The sequence below is a fragment of the Lepisma saccharinum genome, chromosome 25 (assembly GCF_977018435.1).
Source record: "Lepisma saccharinum chromosome 25, izLepSacc3.1, whole genome shotgun sequence".
Classification (NCBI taxonomy): Eukaryota; Metazoa; Arthropoda; class Insecta; order Zygentoma; family Lepismatidae; genus Lepisma; species Lepisma saccharinum.
In genome coordinates this window covers 45897311-45922843 of record NC_139253.1, presented here as the reverse complement: position 1 = coordinate 45922843, position 25533 = coordinate 45897311, and the positions used below count along the sequence as shown (strand labels likewise).

The following is a 25533-nucleotide window of genomic DNA, read 5'->3' as shown; positions in this document are numbered from 1 at the left end:
AAGGGGTGATCCTTTTCTTGGGTCGCGCAAACGTCAAACGTAGTACACTCTGCACGGAATTTTGCAGACTAACGAGGTTCTGGCTTCTAGGCCCATGGCAAGTATAATCCTCTGTGCAACTTGTGTTGTGTGCTGTCCTTATATGTTTATGATTGTCCCTTCATCCATCTTCGCGATTAGCCAAAAGTGGCAGAGCGGCGAAGTAAAATTAACTACATTAATCAGTCAATCAACATCAATATTTCTATTTCTCTCCCTACTGTTCTCTCTCTCTCTCTCACACACACACATACATACACACACACACACACACACACCTTCTCTGTGTATCTTTCTCTTTCACACCTTCATTTCTCTTTATGTTCCTCTCATTCTATGTCTCCCCCTATTGTATCTATATCTTTCCCCCTCTTCCCTTATGTGTGTGCGAGTCTTCTATTAAAATCTGCGTCACTATTAATGTTCGATTTTTTTTTCCTGTAAGCCATTTGGCCGGGCTATTTCTCCGTGGGCTTGGCCCCACCTTTACCCACTCGGCAGCATCCGAAAAAAAGAACATCCCGATGGCGTAGTGTAATCAAGAGGTTCCGGGCCCGATCTTCGATGGTGCCACATTGCTAAGCTTACCATATTTTTTGGGGTCCAACCCAGAACATATTCTCGATCAACTCGTTACTGCTGAATTTCAGTTTTTTTTTTACAAAAATAAATTGAAATTACTTAAAAGCCTTAACATTTTATTGGAACATTAAACTATAAATTGTACAAGAAAAAATATTAACATTATTTTCTAAAATCAATCAATTAATTTTCAAATGTTTAATTGAATAATACATTTTCTGATGTTTAGGAAACCTCTCTGTTCTAGGTAGCATTATCTGTTGGTTGACTCAGTTATACTTTTCACTAGACATGACTTTTTTCAGAAATGGCTAGTTTGTTTTAATAACATCATAAAATTCACAACATGAAAGTTCTGAATTAATTTTAACATTCAGCAGATGTTTGACAGTGGATACTAGAAGTCTACCTCTTTCTGCAGACCAAATATTCCCCATAATTGAAAATACTCTCTCAACTGGAGCAGATGTTTCAGGCGAAGACATAGCACACTCAACCATTTTAGAAATGTTGGTATATGAAATATCAGTCTTTTAAAACAGCTTAAAAATTGTACGTGAATATTCAATACCGGTAGCTATTTTCATGTTCAGATTCTCAAAACCCCGGACATTTTGCAATCCCGGACATAAACCCGGACAGCAATAAAAAACTAGGACTGTCCGGGCTAATCCCGGACGTATGGTAAGCCTACACATTGCATATCCCACTCAACTGCACGTGCAGCACCGATCAGCTTATCTGAGCATAAAATGGGACTCGAACAAACTTTCCTGCGTTGGGAAAGGAGAAGCGAAAAGGTTGCCACACTGCTTGCAATGCAACATCACACCGGTAGCGAGGAAAGTATATCTCGTGAGGTTCCCCCAGGCAAAACTCACCTTCAATCTTCAAAGATTACGTAATCAACTTCAAGGTTACATAAAAACGCTTGATTTGCTTTCATTTCGATTCGAACATTGAACAAAAAAACACGAGTTCAACAAACAATGATGAGGATATTCCCGTTACGTAATGATGCCTTTGAAGTTAAGGCTGCTGGTGTGAGTTGCGGAGTTTTCTGTTTACACTCGGCGGTCGTCAGCTTCTTCGATCAGTCTGCAACGATCCACTTGGCAACATGTAATGGCTTGTCAAGCATTTTGTCTCCGTCGATTGGGAAACGAGAACTTTTCCGGAAAACCACAAAACCGTTGTGTCGATACAAGGAGCATTTTGCTTTTCACGTCCTCTATTGATAACGCACCTAGTGTTTTCTTATCAGCTTTAAACCTGTTTTGAGCTTCACGTTGCTTGGGAAGTTGGAAGACAAAACAGTTCTCTATCTGCAATGGTAAGTAGTTGTTTCTTCTTTTTAGAGTATACTAGCTTCTTAAGAGTGCATGCAGACAATTTGCTGCAAGTTTCAAGGTATGTTGTATTGTGCCAGAACGTGTCTCATGAGGTCAAAATGTTATTTCTTTATATATAAAATGACTCATTAACTAATAGTTTATGCATTTTGTATAAGTTTAACTATATCTATATATTGAGGAAAAAACTGTTTTTCAAAGACATGTAACTCAAGGGGTCCCGGGTTCGATATGCGGTGGAGGCGCAAGTTGTTCGGATCCTACTTTAAACTGTAGGTCCAGTCCCGATTACCCTTATTGTACATAAAGTGGACTTAAAACACCAAATCAAACAAAACCAAACCAATCAAAGACGTAACGTCGAAACGAGACATCAAGCATAACGGGGTGTGCGATAACGAGACGGGCGTGACCGAGACACGTTCAAGTCTCGTCTCGTCTTTAGACCATGGCTAATCCAGAGAATAAGAAATGCTTTAATGAAAATTATATTAAAGAGGAAATAAAAAGTAGGCTTAATTCAGGAAATGCATGTTACTTCTCTCTTCATAAACTTTTGTCTTCTCGTTTAATATCTAAGAAACTAAAAGTTAAAATATACAAAACAGTAATTTTGCCTGCAGTATTATATGGATGTGAAACTTGGTCCCTTACATTGAAAGAGGAACATAAATTGAGAGTATTTGAAAATAAGATCCTTAGGAAAATCTTTGGACCTAAACGGGATGAGGAGACAGGTGAGTGGAGAAGGTTACATAATTTAGAACTACATAATTTGTATTCATGTCCAGATATTGTTAGAATGATTAAATCAAGAACACTTAGGTGGGCAGGCCATGTGGTACGAATGGGAGGGGAAAGAGGAGTTTACAGGATTCTTGTTGGGAAACCTAATGGTAAGAGACCTGTAGGAAGGCCAAGACGAAGATGGAGGGGAGGGACAACGTTGAGATGGACCTAAGGGAAATCGGTAGGGATGGAAAAGAGTATATAGAACTTGCTCAAGATAGGGAAAGATGGAAGGCCTGTGTTGCTGCAGCCATGAACATTCGGGTTTAAGAAGGCTAGGGAGTTAGAGTTAGTTTACGGAATAGCTTCTAGTTGTAGTAACTAAGCTCGTATACCGAACAGAGAGAAGTGCACGATCGTATGAAACCAAGATTATATTTTTTTAATTTTTCTTTCGCTCATTCTTAATCTGTAAAGCAAAAAAGATTGTTTACATTAATACTAATAGGAAATAGACAAACTCACACAAACACTATTTCTAATGTACTGTTTAGATTCTAGTTATTATTTCACTTAACTTAATTGGCACAATGTGTGTGAACTCTGAACCGATGAAACTTCATGCCTTTGTCCCGATTCGAACCTAGAGCACCTGTTGCCATAACAGGTTCACCAGCCACTGGGGACTTGCTTGGTGGGCCGAGAGAGTTGAGTGATCGACTTTCGATCTCGCTATCGAAGTTCCCGGGCTCCAGTCCCGGCCTGGGCATATTGTGAGTGTGCAGATCAATTTCGTCCAATCATCACTCATCCTCATCGCAGCGACTAGCGAAAAGTGGCAGAAAAGCGACGTACAACAAAAATACAAACACTAACCACTCTACTACGATAATCAATCAACTTTCAACTTGGCACCTCCTACGATTTCGCGCCTTCTAGTGAATAGCATAAAGCAGCGAATTCCTTGTAAATTTATACCTGAAGGTAAAATGTAGAGATGCTCAGTTAACATGTCAGAATGTTGTCGCTGGATATGAAATTTGTTCAGACCTCTTCATCACTAATTTCTGCCACCCTAAATCCATATTATTGTGCAGCTATTTACGTTTTTCAATATGCATAAATTTCATACTAAAATACGTACCATGGAAAATCGCGCTTGGATTTTATTTCAGGACAGTCATCTGTCTCTTTGTAATCGAAATCGTAAAAAAATCACATCGTTTCCAGAAATATTGCCAAGGTCATGAATATCTGAGGTCCTATCTTTTCATCCCCTATGCACAGTCACAGTCACTTCTGGGTTGTAACGATACTATTAGCTTTTAATGGAATTGTTACAATCCAGAAGTGTCTCTGACTGTATCTTCATGGCATGCTGTAATAAACAGGAGTTGTTTTATATTTATACTTAATGCATATTCTTCCCATAAAAATATTTAGCTCTGTAAATATAAAATTATTTTCCATTATAAATGGTAACACTTCCTTGCCGTAAAGGCCTACCCTCATAACGAAGAAGAATGAATTGTCATTGAATTTAATTTTCCGGGGATTTTCTATTTTTATGGATTAATTACAACTATGAGGAGAAATCATAAATTGAGTAATAGAGATGGGAACAAGCACAAGGAAACATGCATGTTTGTTGTACAGTCACCAACAATAAAAATGGGACACCTAGATCTTGAAATACCCGCTTCCCTGCAAGGTGTGTTGCCTAACTCTACCACGGTGGTAGAAATTTCCATTGCAGATAAGCGAGTATTTCAGAATCTAGGTGTCGCATCTTTATTGCTGGTTACTGTACATGGTTAGTTTGTTTTAAGTCCACTTTATGCTCAGCGGTTTAATGTGGGATCCGAATCGAACCCTGAACAAGGCGAAAACGTTACCACTAAGCCATCGGGGAGGCCAACTTGTAAATTGTAACCAAGACCCCTGATACCATAGCGTAATGGGTTACTGTTAGTTGCAAATAACATTGAATATTGACGTGATTTTATTAAAGTATTGATGAAATTTCCCCCCTCCCTTTTTATCAGATTCTTCTAAAGGATTGTGCCACCATTAGCATAAGTGCATAATGATCTGGATTTAATTTCCACACCAACATGGGTAACAAAAAATGATGGATCAGATTTCCTAATTCACGTTTTGTGAAAGTAGTACACGTGGCGAATTTTCAGAATATTAGCAATGCAGGGGAGTCCCAAGCAAGTCATATATTATTAATATTATATGATATTATTTCCGTCAACGTTTTTATCAGGCTTTTATCCTTTGAAAAGCTTCAATTTCCTGTGATTTTTAGATAAGATTTCTGTTTTACGTAACAGAGCTTCTGCTGCAAATTTAATATCTCAGTAGGAATCCATGGTTACTCATAGAAATCTCTAGGCGTAAGGCATCAACAAATTTTAGGAACTTTTGGTATCAATTGAGCGTAAGCTTTACGAGTCTTAGTTATTATCCTAAATACGTTTACAATGGTGAGTAAATTTGTCTTCTTTGATTTCTGAATCATTTATATAAGGTATTCCAAAATGAAAAGGAGACCTTTGCTGTAGCGGCGTTGTATATAATTGAAGAAGGTATATATGTTTGCAAAGAGATGGCACGGTGTTTGTCCCAGTTTGCACGTGTAGCGAACGGTTTCGCCTTCTGTTTCCTCAGTTTGCGAGAGTTGTTTTGCGCGGACAGGTGCATTATGGATTCCTCTAGATCAGCCCAAAGAGCTGTAATCCAATTTCCTCGCGCACAAGGTGAGCATGCTTCACAAATTCCTCACACATCCTCCGTACAGCCCCGATATTTCCCCATGTGACTCCCATATCTTCGGCACCTTAAAACAATCACTGAAAGGTCAACGGTTCACCTCCTGTGACAAGGAAGTGCAGAAGACCGTGGAAAATTAAATCCGTAATCAACCCAGGAGTTTCTACACTGAAGCCATCTACTCCCTTCCTACGCGATGTGATCAGTGCATCAATATCAATGGCAATTACGTGTAGGTATCATGTTACACATTAACTGTAATTCTATTATGTAATGCAAATGTTCTGTAATATAATATTCTTTAGATATAACCGTAGTCTCCTTTTCATTTGGGCATACCTATAAATTTGATTTGAATTTGTTATTTAGCGTCGCTTTTCTGTCACATTTGGCTAATCGCGATGATGAAGATGAGTGATGATACGATTAAATTGATGAAGGAACTTTCACAAGGAACACCCTTGCACAGGCCTGGATTCGAAACAATGATCCCTGACGTCATAGGGCGCTGTGCTAATCACTCAGCGGCGGAGGTCGGCTGAATTACTTGTAAATCACACCCTTCAAAAGTCGTTTTGTATTTTAAAAAATACATTCTCTGAAATAAAGTACACACTGTATGCATTTTAAATAAATATTTTGTAAGTAAAAGTCTCAATTTATACTTAAAGCAGATGACGGCAATATAAAGGGACACATATTCTGAAACACTCTCTTCTCTCCAAGGCGTTATGTGTGTTACCTAACTTTACGGCGGTTGCAGAACTTTCTGTTGAAAAATTTCTATTAAAATCCACTCATTTCAGTGCAGTTAGGCAACACACGTAACTCCATGCAAAGAAGCGAATATTTTAGGATGTGTGTACCATTTTTATTGCCGACGATTGTACATAGTTATATATGTATGTAAAATTTAATTCTCGGAAATAGAAAAACATATGTTAGCTACACATATTACAGTAAAACCTGTCTATCCCGGAACATGATGGTTCCGAGCAAAATTTTCCGTCTTAACAGTTTTCCTTCTTATACAGGGTTGACTTTAAATGCAGTATAGAGGGCTGTAGGAAATAATAGAAAGACAGATTTACATTTCGCATTACTTATAATGTAGAGTACTAATGCATGTACGTACATGAATAAGTAGTTGTATTTGTACTATAACCAGGACAGGAAAGGAAGAGCCCCCCTCAAGCAGGTTTGGCTATACTTAAAACAAGCTCAACATGCCCATATGAGCTTTTTGCTCAAGTGTGGAACCCCCTCTAATCCAAGATTTTTGTAAAAATGCCCTCTCGGAAAGGAAGAGCCCCCTCAGATTTATTTGCCCATACTTACAAAAGTTGCATCAGCCAGATTTTTGTCCATAAACTTGTCAAAAATTGATATTTTTTTGGCTACACCAGAAATTAAGCCAAAAAGCTATATATACACACACATACACACCCATATACACACATATTTACTTCCAGTTTAAGTTTAATTGGACCCCAGGTTCAATCTAATATTAAAACAATGTAATATGCAGAGACTCTCTAGAATTGCTCCGTGACTCTCTCATTTCTTGCATCATAAACATATGATTTTTCACCTATAAGAATAACACTACATATGGTGTCATCAGGTAAAGCCTCATGGAATTCACAGATAATTTTAATATTTGTTCTGTCATTCACCACAACCTGTTTCCTTTTTGAAGTGTTAATTACAAACATGGGTCTCTGTGCTTTGAATTCATCTGGTGTGTACTACATGTCAGTATTGCCAGTAGTGACCCTCTTGAAAGCCGAAAAGGCCTCATATAATTTAAGGAAATCATTCTTGGACATGTCTAAATTGTAATTTTCTCTAGGAAATACCTCATTTCTGCCATTTTTAAGATATATGTTCTTGATGTTGCAGTTATCAAATTTACTTGAATTTTTTTCCTGATTGTTGTGTCTTCCAGTCTGAAACAGTACCACTACAAAATCAGGCATGTCATATTGAATGCTGGAGAATGAATTTGTGGCATCAAACTCATAATATGTACCAGATGCGGGCTTCTGTACACATTGATATGTATAAAATTGCAGAGGAATTTCTGGATTTTTTATTATATCAGCTTTGTATTTAAGAGCATAACTGGCTTCATACTCAACAACAGGGATTCTTAACTCCATAGTCTGAATAATGCATTTGCCTGCATCTGGCAGGGTATTGGGCAGAGCTTCCCCTGTAGAGTTTATTGCACTGTACCTCATCAAAGCATTGTTATCATTTGCAGCTCTTCTAAATGTGATTCTTAACCCACCCTTCCACATAATATCTTTGAAATCTGAAAAGAATCCTGGCAATAGGCGCATAGGGAACAGCACTGTGTGGTTTTTAGATAATATCTTATCACCAGCCTCAAATCCACCGATTTTGTAGTATGAAGCCTCGGTTTTGGATAATTTTAATGTGGCCAAAGCTGTGGAGGTAATACCGGGATAATCCACTCTGTTTATAACAACGCCATGCTTTCTGATCTCAATTTCAGAGAATAGATGTGGCACAAAATTATCAACCAATCTTATATTTGAATTTGCCGGATAATCTGTTCCATCGAGCTTTACAACATCAAATTTGATGTATAGATCTGCTCTGTGAGGGTGTATAAATCCATCCCCTACATCAAGATCAACCTCAATCTCTGTGTTGGGTTGATTTAAATTTGCAAATGTCCTCCTGTTTGGAGGGAATGATTGTAGCTCATAACTCTCAATATTTTCCATTTTCTTCTTGTATGTATTTTTATTTAAATGTTAATCTCTATGATTGCAGTTGTTGTGGCTCCAGCAAAATCAACTAATTCTTCTTTTTCATTAGTGACCATCAATTCAATATTATCTATTCTATTATGACACACAGGAAAATATGATGTTGGGGATGGATTGTAGATGATGGGCTCCATGAATTCAGAATTAGGTTTGAATGTTGCAATGATGCCTGTTTGTTTGTGAGTGCCTATGCCATTTGATTTGGTGATCATACCCTCTGCCATATTACAGTGTATATTCAGAGTCTCTATGGCTAAGAATTTAGGTATATTCATAGCAGTGTGTTTGATGCCTGCTTCAAGTTTTGTGTTGTTCTCAAAGCCTAACAGCTCTCCTATAGTACCCAGATCCACTGTTTCTGTGGCAGATACAATCTCTACTCTGTGAGTGACAGAATTTTGACTTAACACTACACCTCTGGGTAATTGAGCATTTAGAGTGGATAGATTATATTGCCCTGGAGTAATGACAATTTTTTCATCCCCTACTGCAATTGTGTTGTTGTGGTGTGTAATATTGGGGATCAGGTACATGCCATAAAATGCCCTGAGAGCTATTGTTTTGGGATATACAATGTCATCATGCAATTTGAGTTTCAATATTGAATTTTGGCTGGTGAGATGAAATACCCCCATGATGTTTCAGATACCACAAGGCTTTTTGAAAATCTTCAATTGATGGTTTATTTATTTGAGACATGTATCTAAGAACAGATAAACACAAATGTCCGCAATTAATATCTTTGAAGTTTTGAATACGGGCATTATTGTAATAAAGATTAGTTGAATTTAGATATTTTATTAAATTTTCAGGTGGAACACCTCCAAATGAATCAAATACAAATGCCTTATTTTTTTAATATTTAAGATAACAAATCCAGTGAGTGCCCTGATTTTTGTACTTATCCAAATTAACAATGCCACACTCTTTGTTGAGTGGTTGTTCTGGCAAAGAATCAGACATGTACACACCTCTAAAATGTTTGATGCCCAATGGCTTGATTAAAGCTTCAATATCTTGGTTTGTAAGCGGCTCTTGTTTTTTTTAAACTTATTCATGGCTCTTTTAACACCTTTGCCTTGTTTCTCCATTGCCAGGTTATGGCGCTTCTGCTCATCTAATTCTGCCCTATTTTTCTTGGCATCTATTACTGTTTTTGCTATGGCAGCTGAACCCCCAGCCAAGCTCCCAACAGCCCCGAGAGCAGCTAAGATGGCAGGGATGGTAAATATGAATCCCCCCACATGTGATTTTTTTCTTGATTGCTGTAATTTTTTTAATTGGGGGGTACTAAGCAACAATTTCATACCATGCCCCTTTGCAAGACAAGAATTTTTTTTCTTGCGCTGCTTTTTGGTTAAGAGACTGTCAATAGTTTTAAGAGATTTGAGACCTGCATAAGGTATTTGATACATAACACCCTTGGCCTTCATTGTAGGTTTATTATATACATATTTACAACCCCCACCCCAATTTTTGTTTGGTGATCATAGCTATGGTGGTTCCCAATGCTGCTATTTTTTCACTCAAAGATGCATCTTTGCTTACAAATCTGCCAAATGCAGCCTCTTCTAATATCTTGTCTGCAACATGTCTCTTGTCAAGATCGGAATGTGTGTTGTATGCAATATCATGGTCTCTACAAGCAGCATCTAAAGGATTAACACCAGGATCCCCTCTGTTTAATCTATGATCCAATTTTGTGCCTGGACCACAATATTGATAGCCTGGAATATGTAATTCAAATGGCAGCTTGTTTATAATGTCATTAACAAGGCCCCGACCCTCTGAAATATTCCAAAATTTAGGTGGTAGAGTATTAATAATTTTTATGAGATATCCAATCCCCTTAGTGTCATTCACTATAAAATTAGACAATTTGGTGCTTATCATGTCCATAATTCCAACCTTTTCATTGTAAAAATTGTTGTTCCCAGCATATTCCTCCCCAGCTATCACCAATAACCTATCTACAAGTTTCCTGACATCATCAACCCACACAAATTCTTTGGGCAGGGTGTTGTATTGTTTGATTCCACTGCCAGTCTTGATTTGTGACCATATGGGCTTGATTAAATTATTGTATTTTGCTCCACTGCTAGACTTGACTCTTTTTTGTGTGGGATCATTGTTCTGGTATAGAGCATCTGATTTTATTAATATTTCTTTGTAATCCTCATAATCTTGATCTGTATAGCTGCCAGGCCTTTTCCTAGTCATCAGTTCCCATAATCCAGGTGTTCCGGCATATTTAACAAAAGCACCTTTTTCTCCAAGTCGAGATTCTGAATATACAATTATATCATCCCCCATAAATGTTACTCTGAAATTGCCAATTCTATGTATGATGCTGCCATCAAGCTCTGTGTCAGCATATAAGCCAAAAACCTCATCTTTATTGTCTTTAGGTGTGGTTAAATATTTTTGAGCAAGAAGCCCCAATTCAATAGGATCCTGACTAGCCTCAATTCTTCTAGGAGCAATAGGACTAGGTGTATGAATACTTGAAAGTGGGGTGAATGGATAATCTAATATGTTCCTTGCAGCTACAGGTACAAGCTCTGTGATCAAATTTTGATTTTGCTCTGTAACAGTTTTGATATTTTTACCTAAATTATTAATAGCATCAATTATGGGCTGTTCTGTTTGTTTGTGTTTTTCATAAATTCCACGGTTCTCTGATTTCCATCCCTTAAATCTTTTTACAAGATAATCTCTTAACTTAAGATCATCAATGATTGGCCTTTTCATGTTTATTTATATATGTTTCAATGTCTAAAAAATTGTTGATTTTATTTCTGTATTTGCCACTATTGGGTGTTCCTGTCATATCAATTGTGACAAACCCATAACTGTCCTGGTTCCAGCACTTGCTGCAAAATTTAGAAAAATCATTGTAGCTCAAGTCCCCACCTACATATTCATCATGTTTGTGTTTGAGGTTGGTATGGTCTTGATGAAATACACATATAAAATTGCTGTTGTCCCGGATCAGTTGCTTGGGTATTTTTGAAAAAGTCTGTGCCAGGTAGAAACAATCTATGTTTTTGTGCCGGCCCTGTGTAAAGAAATTTCTAACCTTGTTTTGATTATCCAATATAATATCATCAAACACAACAACAGAATTATCGAGACATTCATGAAGTGGCTTAACATCTGGTTCAAAAGTGGCAATATCCAATCCATCATATAGCTTCATCAGCTGCTGATATTTTAATTGTTCCAAGCTCTTAGAGAAGATATACAAGTGCCTGTTTTTCCAGTCTAACCAGTTGGGTGCCAATAAAAAATTATCAACCATTAGTGTAGTTTTACCACAAGCAGATGGCCCAACAATAAGACACCTAATATTATCAGGTAGCAACTTGCCATTTCTCTTATTCTGCTGTTCAGGTTCTGGCAGCCTTTTTATAACATCCCAGGTGCTCATATTATTATTTTGTTTGCATCGATCCAGCTGTGTTCTGGAAGTCCTAGCCATTTGACAAATAATTTGTTGCCTTTTCTGCGGATAATTTTTTCTATGAGATATGTGTCAGGCTGTTTAGTTTTGCTGAGCTCTTGTTCATAGAACCTGCCTTTGAGAATTTCTCCTCGGTGATCCTTTATTATATATGTGTTAAGGGTCCCGGGTTTAACTTGAACCACTGTAAATAATTCAGTGCTCCAGTTTCTTGTAAAGCCTCTTTTGAATAAGTGCTTATATTTGCTGATTCTTACTTGATCACCCACCTTGTATTTGGCCTTTCTTATTGTTGGCTGATATCTAGGATAATAAACAGTGCTGATCAATTTTTGCTCATCAGATGAAGTTACTTCAGAGGGTTTCATGTTGATTGTGGAATGGACAGAATTGTTATATTTATGTAGAAGTTCTGGAAGAATATTAATCCATTTATAATTACCTTGAAGTGTAAATTGTTTATACATAAGATTTTTTAAGGTTCTGTTGAATCTCTCTACAATTGAGGCCTTGAGGTCACTGTAACTCGAATAATGTTGTATTGCCTGGCTTTTAATAAATTGTTGAAACACTGAATTATAAAATTCTTTGCCATTATCTGTTTGCAAATAGCGCGGGGATCTTCCACTCTGATTGATGATTGTCCTGATGGCTTCTGTAACACATTTTCCAGTCTTGGATTTGAGTGGCACAGCCCAGGCAAATTTTGAAAATGTATCTATGACAGTGAGTAGATACTTGTGGCCCTTGTTGATTTTGTCTAAGTTTTTCAACTGTCCACTTGCTATTTCAATCAAGTCGCTCTGCCATAAATCATCTATGCTTTTTGTGACTACTGGGAGTCTCTTAAAATTATGTCTGGCCTGTCTGTGTAATTCATCAACAATAATTTCTCTAGACATAATATGTAAACAAGAATATTGCAACTATGGGGTGTTCAGCAGCTGAGACTGCAGGATTTTCTAAATATAATTTATCCCCTATTTGTATTTTAAATTCCAAAGAGCCATCATCTTCAACATAGGCTGTTTCTAATGTATTGGGATCTGTAAAATCCTCTAATTCCACACTGGTGATTTTCACTTTGTTATCAGCATTTGTTATTGATAAGGTAGGGTAGTGGTGTGCCTGTGGTTGAAGCCAATATTTGATCTTGATTGGTCTCAATGTGCCCCCAACAAAAAATTGGTAATAAAATTGTGCAGGGGACAGCATATATATTTTGCCACCTGGTGTAAATGGAGAATCATATTCTTTGTTGGGGATGCTGTACAATTCAAGAATTACTGAATGTTTAGGATTTTCAATTATGCCTGTTATTTCTTTTTCTGCTGTGAGCAATCTGCTTGTTACAGATTCAAGGTGCTCATTGATGGTCCTAACAACATCATCATGGCCCGGCTTGATTTTTATGTCCACAACAAGTTTTTTGTATTGTTGCACAATATCTTGAAGCTGGGTGGCAAAAACAGACAGAGCATTTGCTTGATTGGATTCCATGGTCCCTAGCTGTTGCTTGATATTAGCTACAATTTGTTGCAAATTTTCAACAACTGCCAATTTTGAATTTTGAGCTGTAAGATCATGGACCTGTCTTCTGATATCCTCAAAGAGGGCATGCAATTCATTAATATGTTGATTTGTTGGAAGAGTGGCCACTGTCTGTGTGAGATGTTTGATCTCTGCTTGGATATTCTTGATATCTTCTGATTTCAATATCCTATTCACTGCCCTCTTTATATTTTTAAGTTCCTGTGATGTAGGCAAATTTGACACTGTATTTTGCAAAGATTCAAGTGCCAATTTTACATTGTGTAATTCAGAAGCATCAGCCACATTTTGCATAGCATTTTGGAGCAGAGCTATATCTGCCTGAGTGGGTGTGGATTGTTGTAAAATTTCAAGTTTTGTTTGGATATCATCTATCAAGTGATGAAAATGAGATAGTTCAGATTCAGTGTTGAGGTTTTCAAGCTTTGTGATTTGTTGCTGGACACTGACAAGGGTATCTACAATCCCGGGCAATCTGGATTCAAGTACATTTGCCAAATCACTTTGCACTGCTGCTATTGTACCTTCAAGATGGGTTATGGAACTTTGAATTTTTCCAAAATCTTCATATGTTTCAAGTTGCAGCTTAATATTTGCTACACTCAGAGTTATTGCATTCAAAGCATCAGAAGAGGGCAAATTGTTCATAAAATTTTCAAGTGTCTCAATTTTTTCTTTAACCTCGCTTATGGCATTGTTCAGAGGGTCCAGATTAGGTATTTGGAGTGACTGAATCTGTTCCTTTAGAGTGGAAATCACGAGATCAAAATCTTCTTGTGATTTTATGCTTTTGACAATTGTTTGAAGTTGTGTCTGGACATTATTTATCTGCTCTTCCAATTGTTGTTTCAATTGCTCAGAGTTGTTAGCCTGGGTCTTAAATTTGGCTTGAAGAGCTGCTACAGCCTCTTCCAAACTTTGAAAATTATCCAATGTGGCCAAATCAGTATATTTCTGAAGCAGCAATTTGAGTTCAGAATCAATTTTAAGAAGAGGGTCCATGCATTGTGATTGTAAATTTGTAATTTCTAATTGAAGACTGGCATTAAGTGTGGTTTGTAAAGCTTGTAAATCACTTCTTAATTTCTTGACTCTGACATCAAACATCAGAATCTCATCACTGTGATCTTCATGTCTTGTATGGCCAAAAATATCATTAGGCATTTTGTTTAGTAGTTATTTATTATAGAGTATCTGATTCTTAATTCTATAAAAAAGGGTATAAGCTTATCATAAGATCCAGGGACCTCAATATATAAGCAGTCACCAGCAGAAACAGTATAAACAGTGCCAGAAACCATGTTTGAGTGCTTAATTCTGTAAATATTTCTCCCTACTGAAATTTTAACATCACCCTCAGGAGTTGTAATAAATTGCAATTGCCCACCAACAGGTAATTGGTAATAATTTAAATTATTGTTAAATATGTACAATATTTTGCCTGTTTCATCATCAACATCTGTAAATATGCTGTTCAGATGAATAATTAACAAGCCACTCAGTTTAGACTGCATATCAGAAGAGGCTTGTGGTGTTGGCAGCTCCATAATACCTTGTTTTTTAAACCCAAATAAGTTCATAGGCATGTTTATTTATTTCAAATCATGCTCTGTGCTTGGGCATTGATTGCCATTTTTCAAATCACAATGACCCCATAGTAAAGTATGTATGCCACATGACAAAATGCATCTCTTATCATCATGTGGGTCCAGAGCCACTTTTCTTACAACATTTGAAGTCAATAAGTGATCCACACTCTGAATTCTGGATTCTGATGTTTTGATTAAATTCTGGGATTTGAGGCAATTTTTATAATCTTCAAATTCAAGCTCTTTGTCAACAGTCACTCTGCTAATGCCCTTGGCCTTTTTGACAACAGCACTACATGTTTTAAAACTGTACATCTTGGCACTTAACCCAGCAAATTTCACAATAACATCACCAAGTGTCTCATCTTTTAACTTGCCAGGCACTTTTTTGTTGTGGTGTTGTTGAATCTCTTTATGTTCACTGGTATCAAAATATTTAAACAATTCAGGCTGGGTCATATCTTTATAGACATCTTCTGTTTTAATATCAAGAATAAAACTATCCGTGTCCATGTACATCAATTTTACATTATCACCATAAAAAGGTTTCAACACATCATAATACAATATTGACATATGTAATTTGGCCAATTCCAATATTGCAGCCCCTACATAAATAGGTTTATCAAACTTAATCTTTGTTTTTTTCATGTTGAAAAGTGCCATATTTTCATCATAAATTCTTCTATAATTGAAATTAGGCTTTGCAACCAATTTTTTGCTCAGGCTGGGGTCAGTAATTATTTTAACATCGGTATGTTTTCTGACATTTTCAATTGTTTTGCCATATACTGAATTCACCATCAATTTAAACAAGGCCTTATCAAATTGGCTCTTTGCAGATGTTCGAAGCTCTGTATTTGTATTAATGTATGGTTTCAACCATTCTGAGTGCCTGAACCTCAAAACTTTGCCAATTTTGGTCACTTGAACACCATGTTTCATCAGGAACTGGAGGTTCTTGTAATATATGACATAGCCTTGTTTTGACTCCAGTGTCATCATGAGCTTCTTCTGTTTAGAGCCAGGTGAGCACTGAACCTCAGGAATTGGGGGCAGATCAGAAAATTTCTTATGTAAATTATATGGAATTGTCAGATCAACCTCTAAGAAGAGGCCATGTTCACGGTCATCATAGTTCTGAAGATCCTCAATATTGAAATCTTCAACCCATTCAAGCCCTGCATATGGCAATTTTTGCATCATAGCGTGACCATAGAGGCTGTTGGCATCTACATACACTATATAATTTGATGGCAATTCTGGATTATAATTAGGAATATGCTTGTTATTTGCTCTGGCATATCTCTGAGAACATTGCACCATCCCCCCTCTTATACCTTGCTCCATAAACAGATACATATCTTGATCTTGGATCAGATCCAAATGCTTTTTAGTGTTCAAAAACATTGAAGACCATGCTAGGCCCGGGGCACTGTAAAAATACACTGGGTCCAGTTTATAATTTTTCATGGAAGATTTTCTGAATGCCTGCAATATATCAGCTAAGAGGATCACATCAAGTTTCAAATATGCCATGTGATAATCACCAAATGTCTGGCATTTTAAATTGTTCCACATCAATTGGGCATGGTGATAATCTTCATCAGTGATTCCAGATCCTCTGATTTTGCTGTAAAACTCTTCTTGTGGTGGCAAAGAACATTCATCAAATTTAGAAAAATCTGTAACATAATCATATGGATATACACCCTTCCGCCTAATTAATTTCAGGTCCTGATTTGGAAACAAGGCACATGTGATTTTGAATTGATCATCAGATAATTGAGTGGCCAGTGTAGCCAGGCTAGCAGATAAAATTCTGTAAGAATCAAGAAATCTTATGTGAATAGGAACACCATTAACTTTAATTATTTTGCTTATAGATATATATTTTTCATCATTTTCAGCTAAAATATTTAAATTCTGCTTGTCAAACCCCTTATATCTGATCAGATGATGGAAATCATAATTGGATGCTCCATGGCAAAATATGGGGACAAATCTTGGTCTCTTGATCTTAATATTACAGCTATTACACAGGGCCATTTTAAATTTACCATCTGTATGAGAATGGTGTTTCACCTTGATATTTGTATCTGAAAATTCAGAATCACATACCGGGCATTTTTGTGCATTGTTGAAATCCTCAATCTGTTTCTCTGTTAAAGGCAACATGGGTTTTGATTTTAATAAGATGTTAGATGCTATGTCACGGCACTCATTTTCTATTCTATGTGCAAATATTTTGATGGCATCTGGCCCCAAGTATGAATCTTTTTTGGTAACAACACCATCCTGTACAACCACATAACAAAAGCTGGAAGGTTCATGTAGCTGGTATGGTGTAATTGAAGATTCTTCAGGATCTGGATTGCAGGATGCAAGAGATTTGAGATTTGATTCAGAATCACAGACAATATATGCTGGGTGTTCCAACAAGGCTTCAAATTTTTCGAATTTGCAATTTTCACTTGGCATTGGCATCACCATATGAACAGGTTTATGATTGCCACAGTATTTCAGATGCTCAATTAACTTGTTTTTTGCAATTTCTGCATTCACTTTACAAACCCCTTTTATTATTTTTTTACCATCAAATACACATAAACATCTTCTGCACAACTTGAATATTGTATTGGATTTGTCTAGTTGTGTTCTCACTAAAGCTTCAAGATTATGTATCAGAGTGTAATGATATGTGCCATCCCCTTCAATTAAGAGCAGATCAATCGGAACAGCAGAATCATCATCAAATGTACTGATTCTGAGGGGTTCTATCGAGCAATTGCCAGTGGAGCAAATAAATACATTAATAGATAATTGTTTGCCATTAATATCCCGGGCCTTTTTTTCAAATTTATCAATATTCTGTACAGACATTGGATATTCTAAACCCTCCATTGCATCGTCAAAATCATGTTCATGTTGTTTGTAATAATTTATTCTCTGAGGATTTCTTGAAACTGGAAACAAAGCAGCTAATATACACCACAAAAAGCATTTCTGGTCGGTATTTTCAATATTAACCACGGCTCTTCTGTTTTTAATATTATCAGGTAATGGCAGATATGTAGAACCTTGTAATGGGCAGAATTCAGAAATATTAACATATAACTTGTGTGGAGAGCCGCATAGGCTCCATCCAGACTCTTTTGCCGCAAATTCAGAGTGTTTAATATTCAATTGATCTATTAAACTGCTTATTATTGTGTCTGAATTTGCATTTGAATATACAGGTACAGTTTCTGTTATGTGGGGCTGTGTAAATTTTGTGCCATTTGGTTTCTTATATTGAGTATACAATTTGAGGGAGAGCTTATAAGAGCCATTTTGTGCATTTAGAATTGCCTGCAGATCAGGATTTACACTGTTCAAAAAATTGTTAATGCCACATCTTGACTCTGATACAAACCGATAATCCCTAAGTTGGGCATTAAAACTGCTATGGATAGGTTCATAGCGTGGCTGCTTTGCTGCTCTGGCATTAAGAGGTGCTTCATGCTTTCTTTTCAGACCAGATGTAGATGGTTGTGAGGGCAATGTTGATGATTGTGCAGAGCAAGTATTTTTATGTGTATATGTGAAGTATTGCATGCTGTATTTTCTATTGCATTTGGGGCATATTTTTGTGGGGGCTCTGTATTTGTCTGGGTTACAAATCTTTTGGTGTCTGGCCCAATTAGAGCTAAATATATTCTTATTACACTGATTGCAATATTTTTGATTCGGCATTTTTGTTGTTGGTTTATTATATATATTTCCTGGGCTTCAATTCAAAACTCTATGCTGGATAAAAATATCAGTTGGGTTCAGCACTGTGCTTTGTATATGTATGTGTATATGTATGTATATGTGTGTATGTGTGTTAATATTTTTGGCTTTGGTATTTATATAAAATTTCCTGGGTTTTAAATCAAATCTTTATGCCTATTATGACAGGTTGTAAGGCCAATAACCCACAAGTAGAAAAAAAAGAATAAATATTCATTCACACTGACCTTCCGCAAATACCCGCACGAACATGCATATCTTGAATGGCAATGACCCAGCACTGAGTATTATGTATTGATTTTTGTATAACAAGCTGGGACAGATATAATCCTAACCCTAAATAACAACAAACAAACTAGATGTAACAAATATCAGGCAACAATATATATTTAATTAAATCAAACAAGCCTGTAAGTATGAGGAGCACTGTAAAAACACATCTGTTCTCCTCAGCCACTCTCACAATACTGCCTGATGCAATATTGCATCAAAGCTGCAATACTCGGGAATTTCTGTAAGTACTGGCGCTGAGGAGAACATGCAAAGCAAAAATCAATACTACCGTCTCGGGAATTGTACACACTGACACAGAGGGGAATTACTTGAAACATGCAAACATATAATGCAAGAAATGAGAGAGTCACGGAGCAATTCTAGAGAGTCTCTGCATATTACATTGTTTTAATATTAGATTGAACCTGGGGTCCAATTAAACTTAAACTGGAAGTAAATATGTGTGTATATGGGTGTGTATGTGTGTGTATATATAGCTTTTTGGCTTAATTTCTGGTGTAGCCAAAAAAATATCAATTTTTGACAAGTTTATGGACAAAAATCTGGCTGATGCAACTTTTGTAAGTATGGGCAAATAAATCTGAGGGGGCTCTTCCTTTCCGAGAGGGCATTTTTACAAAAATCTTGGATTAGAGGGGGTTCCACACTTGAGCAAAAAGCTCATATGGGCATGTTGAGCTTGTTTTAAGTATAGCCAAACCTGCTTGAGGGGGGCTCTTCCTTTCCTGTCCTGGTTATAGTACAAATACAACTACTTGAATAAAAATGCGATACACTCGCAATAAGCATAGCAGAGATTACAATTATGTAATACACAACATGTCGGTACACTTTTTACAGTATTGTAAGAATGTACAGTAGGTACTTATGTATCTTTTCGAACCCGGGATGCCTGGCGTCGTAGCGCGATGTGCATAGAGGGAAAGAGAAACTTTGAAAGATGGAATATGAGAGGTGAAGAAAGATTTATATAAAAGTGAAGAAAAAAAGAGAGATAACAAGAAAAATAGAAAGATGACGAAAGGATAGAGGAGAAATAGACAAAGAAAGGTGAAGAAAGAAACGGAATCGTAACAGCTATGAGTATTGTAGCGCATTCTTTCATATCGACAATGTTACCGATAAGCGAGTGGCAACAGAGGCGTGTTCCACTTACAGTATTGCATTGTTTTCTTGCGAGCGAAAAAATAAAGGAAGAATATAAAATCGGTCCTTTCTGGGGACTTTTTTTCCCGTATTTACAGGTTTCCTTCTTATAGAGGTTCCGGGATATGCAGTTATTACTGTAATTGATATATTTCTGCATACAATAGCATTATTATACATATTGTATGCAAAAAATGAAAAATGCAATATTCTGACCAGTTTCATGCCCCGCCCTATCATTTCAATAATTATAGCATAGAATTTTGTGTAGTATTTTCTTGTTTAAATTGTTTATTAAATTCCCTTGAGATGCACATATTTGATGTCAGATTTTAAGTAAAATTTTGTACATCACGAATACAGTGGAATATTGATACTTGTTAAAATGAATGTCTGCTCAATCCAATGAACTTGTTTGCTGTGTGCCATAAAGTCTGATAAGGAAGTGGCAAGCAGCTTTTTATCGACTCGCGAAACCTGTCTGTCGCGTGGTCAATTAGTGTGTGTGCAAAGCGCTTGTTCACTGCAAACAAAACAAGTGCACGTGGAGAAAATTTGAATCCATTCGCGAATTTGTGTGCTTCTACTTTGATTATTGATTCCAGCATAGCACGTTGTTTCCAACTTCACTAAAGGCACTGCTATTTCTAGGATATACTCGTTAAAATGTGCCAATTAATCGATCTTTTTTAATTATGTAACAGCTACTGGGTTCTTTCCTTTCCAAGCATGCTACAGCGTGCACGAACACTCTTAATTTGTGTTTTTTGAATCAATGGTATCTTACTGGTAAAATATACCTGTGTTGACCTTCGGATTTTTACCGTCGGGTTGGGGTATAGGCTATGTGTGTAGTGCCGTTCACAGTCTAGCTTCAATTGAATTCTTGGAATTCCTGTTTTACGTTTACTTTATGCACAGATAGGCTAATCGGGACTGGGTCATCAGGATACAGTGGGATTCGAACCACTGTAGCTCCACCGGAGATAGAATTCGGGACCCTTGATTACAGGACAGCGTTACAACAGCGCCATTGGGGAGTAAAGTAAAGTGGACTTGATCACGGGCGAAGGTGGGGGTGATGTGGTCAGCACCACGCCCCTGGTCGCCTTAACCCTCCAGTTTTTCCTCCAGAGTTTCCTCCAGGTATTAACTTTATACGACGCTCGGTGGACACCGGAGCCGCTTGAACAGGTGGAAAAATCCCGGTCTACCTCGCCGGGGATCGAACCCGAGTCTCTCGTATTGTAGTCAAACGCCCTAACTACTTTTTTTATATAAAGGAATGCGTCTATGTGGTAGTATTCATAGTCATTCACCTTTTTCTCAACTTTCACACATATCCATTTTTACTAACAGTTGGGCTGAAAAGTTCGTAGGCTGACTCATAGATGGCGTTACTAGAATTAAATCCATGTGATTTTTACTTAGTACTAACCTTCAAAAGATACGTGTATAAATTTCACAGCTGCCGGATAATTAGTTCGTGAGATATAGCATTGTGAGTGAAGCAGCTTTTGTTATTGTGAAAAAATGGATAAAAAAGAATTTCGTGTGTTAATAAAGCATTGCTTTTTGGCGAAAAAAAATACTGTTGAAGCCAAGGCTTGGTTTGATAAACATTATTCGGACTCTGCACCAGGAAAATCAACCGTTGAGAAGTGGTTTGTTAAATTTAAACGAGGCGAAATGAGCATCGAAGACGATGCACGCAGTGGACGCCCCAAAGAGGCTGTTACCGACGAAAACATCAAAAAAGTCCACAAAATAATTTTAAATGATCGTAAAGTGAAGTTGATCGAGATAGCTGAGACTTTAAAAATATCAAAGGAACGTGTTGGACATATTGTGCATGAATATTTGAACATGCGAAAGCTGTGTGCAAAATGGGTGCCGCGCGTGCTCACAATCGATCAAAAGCAACAACGTTTTGATGATTCGGAGCAATGTTTAGCGATATTCAACCGTAATAAAATTGCTTCCCATTCCACCATATTCTCCAGATCTGGCCCCCAGTGACTTTTTCCTGTTTGCAGACCTTAAAAGAATGCTCGCTGGAAAGAAATTTAGCACTGAAGAAGAGGTAATCGCCGAAACTGAGGCCTATTTTGAGGCTAAAGAGAAATCGTACTATAAAAATGGCATCGAAAAATTGTATGACCGCTATAATCGTTGTATCGCCCTCGAAGGCAACTATATTGAATAATAAAATCGAATTTTGTCAAACAAATATTTTTTACTATGTTAGCCTACGAACTTTTCAGCCCAACTGTTATATTCTCGTTTTCTCACTACGGACAAACACAAACACCCATGTCCTATCCGGGATTCGAACCCGGGACCCCTGGATTCGTAGAACGACTGAGCTACCGCGGCTCCATTGGGAAGGCCGTACGCATTCTAGCAATTTGTAGTCGTGGGAAAATTCTGATAGAATCATCAGATTGGAATTGAGAAAAAAATTGTTGCGAGTAGTGTATAAAGCTGAAAATTCAGTTCGGATTAGCTATCTTATAAACGACAATTACACACAACATATTGAACAATGAAAGACTCCCAAACGTCTCAACAAAATCCCACACCTCAGCTCTTCTGAGGAAGTGATCAATAGCCTAATCTCTGGTCAACTGAAGATCTTAAAACCTATATTCTGAGACTTCACACCCATACAGCATGCCATTACCATGCTATAATACTTAATATCGTAATAACCACTTACCTATATGGTTGCATTTTTTTCCCGTTTCGTAACACTTTCCTTAATGCTTGACGAAGAGTTTTACCTGGAAAATTTTCAATTTGTCATTTGCTTCACCATCTCTATCTTTCTCCCTTACATCAACTTCATGTTATATAAACCAAAAACCTGTATTTTGCACATGACGTAGTTACGTAAAGCGTCATAATAATCTCGTTGTATCATGTCTCCTAGACTGTTCTCAATCTCGTTGCAATCTTGTTGATGTCTTGCGTTCATGTCTTTTACTTGTATAATAAAACTATAAATGTCATATGCACAAACAAAAGCTTATGTTCTACAACAGGGTGTCTACCAAAATAACAAATCCAAAATTCTTGACTTTTTCATATCTTTTCTTTACCATTTTTCAGTTTTCTTAACCTTTATTTACACGACCCCTACTTAGTTAAACTTGTAAATTAGCAATTAAGAAAAAAAAATATTTCATGAAAAACCCCTACCAGTTGAGATGAAAACTGAAGCTGTATTTTAAAAGACTTACTCTATCTATTAATACATGCTGGACTGCATTTGGCAGACCAGCGAGGCTCTGGATCCTGGACTCACAGCCAGTACAATCTTATGTGGGGCTCGTGTTGTCGTCCCTATATATTTGTGATTGTCCTTTCATCCATCTTACCATCATTCATCCTCATTTTCGCGATTAGCCAAAGGGGCAGAATAGTGAAGTAAAATAAATTAAATCAATCAGTCATGTGATAGCAAAAATTCTTGACCACAAGTATAATTTCTGGACTTTTTCTTGACTTCTTGACCTACTTGTTACTTTCCTTACTTTTTCTTGACTTTCTTGACTGGGGGATACCCTGTATAAGTTTGGATACCTTCTCAATGGTTGTTACGATTTCTTGGAAGCTGTTTTGAACCTCAAAACAGTAAGGCAGTTGAAGTTTCAATTTACAGAGCAAGTACTACACAAGATCATTAATGGAAACCTAAGATGCAGCATCCCACTCCACGAACTCTCCCTCAGAGTGCCCAGACATAAAACACGGAGCAAGGAGACTTTCCACACTGCAACTCCCAGACTATCACTCATGCAACGTTCATTATTCCATAGGCTACCGCACCAATTCAATATAATCTCAAACCAAGTAGATATTTTTAGTTCATATTCGTCTTTTATTACCAATTTAGAAAAGAATTGTACATAAGTAATGCTTGGCTTGTTTATGTTTATATTTATGTTTATATTTTGTTTATTTTATTTTATCTTGTTTCGTGTGTTTTTTTAACACTAGGGTACTGTTTTACTGTTGTGTCTTTCCGGTTTAAAATGGCTTCTGCTGTACTGGAAATTGCAGTAAATAAATAAAATAAATAAATAAGGATTATGAAAATATACCGTGACTTATTGTAATATCAAGAAGTACTCAATTATTTTTTTTTCTTTTGTAGTTTTCTTCACTGAGGAGAACCTGTATCCAGATATTAAAGCAACAAAGAGCAATATCCTTACAGCTGGTAAATGCCCCTATCACTTTGAGTGTCAAGGGTCGAAGCCGCAACTCTTCTGGATTATTTCAAGTACTGAAGCGCTTCTTCACTTCCATGGAAGGCGTCGAAATCAAAGAAGTTCCGAAGAATCGTTACGAAGACGTCCTGGACCACATAACACCAGTCTTCCTGAGGGACGAGGTCTTATCCTGGAGCTTTCCCACTTGCGCTACAGGACAGAGGGAGAAGGACTTCAGGGAATATGCTCTGTCGCAACTGGAGTCAGGGTTGTGCGTGATGGCTACGGATTCCTCCAACAGTAAAGTGGTAGGTGCTTGCCTGAACCGTCCTTTCACAAGGAGCTATCTTCGGGAATCTGTCAAGGAAGTGGGGGTCATTGAAGACCCTATGATGCAACATATAGTGCGTCTGCTGACAACCGTTCATGTGGAACTGGATGTTTTCAAGCATCTGGGCGTTGAAGAGTTGGTGGAGATCGGTCTGGTCTCTGTGGATCGTGAATATACAGGGAGGGGAATTGCCAAGGCCCTTGTGAAGAGAAGCCTAGAACTGGCTTCTGAGAAGGGCTACAACGCAGCCAAGGCTGACTGCACCGGTGTGGCGTCGCTGAAAGCTTGCATGAAGGCTGGCATGAAACCACTGCACGAACAGAAATATTGTGATTACAAGGTAAACGGGAAAGTGGTTTTCTGTAACACTGGGGATAATCCTCAACTAACAGTTGTAGTGGCCCATTTACCTGTACAGACAACTTAGATGCTCAAGTCAAGCAGAAGAGTAAGTGATATTCCTTTAAATATGCCAAGTCCAAACTACACCCGCCACTTTAGTCTCAGTGTGCACCGGACTAAAATACGTGGGGTCAGAGGACAACTCTCATAAAAGGAACAGTTGTTACTTGCTGCATAAAATATCAACTGCCTTATATTGTAAGCAAATAACTGTAAATACACAAGTGTATTTAAAGTGCAAAACTTAAACTTCATAAAGATCAATATTAGTGTTTAGCTATTCATGAAATAATAACCTCGAGTTTCTGTCCCAGTGATATATAATTTACCACTCTTCTGAAGAGAAAAAAATACAGTTCATGCGCTTGAATTGAATTGTTGTTGTTTTAAGTTCACTTTATGCACACATGGGATAATCGGGACTGGAGCTACAGTTTATAGTAGGATCTCAACCACTGTGGAATGTGCCTCCACCGGGTATCGAG

The 25533-nt window shown here is 37.3% G+C and overlaps 1 protein-coding gene across 1 annotated transcript; it reads left to right on the top strand.

Moving 5' to 3' along the window:
* The first annotated feature begins 1593 nt into the window (after nt 1–1593).
* LOC145978546 (arylalkylamine N-acetyltransferase-like 2) lies at nt 1594–25305 on the top strand. The gene is made up of 2 exons (XM_083111225.1): nt 1594–1954; nt 24258–25305. The coding sequence occupies exons 1-2, from the start codon at nt 1952–1954 to the stop codon at nt 25071–25073; spliced, it is 819 nt and encodes a 272-aa protein (XP_082967351.1). The 5' UTR covers nt 1594–1951; the 3' UTR covers nt 25074–25305.
* Nucleotides 25306–25533: the final 228 nt, after the last annotated feature.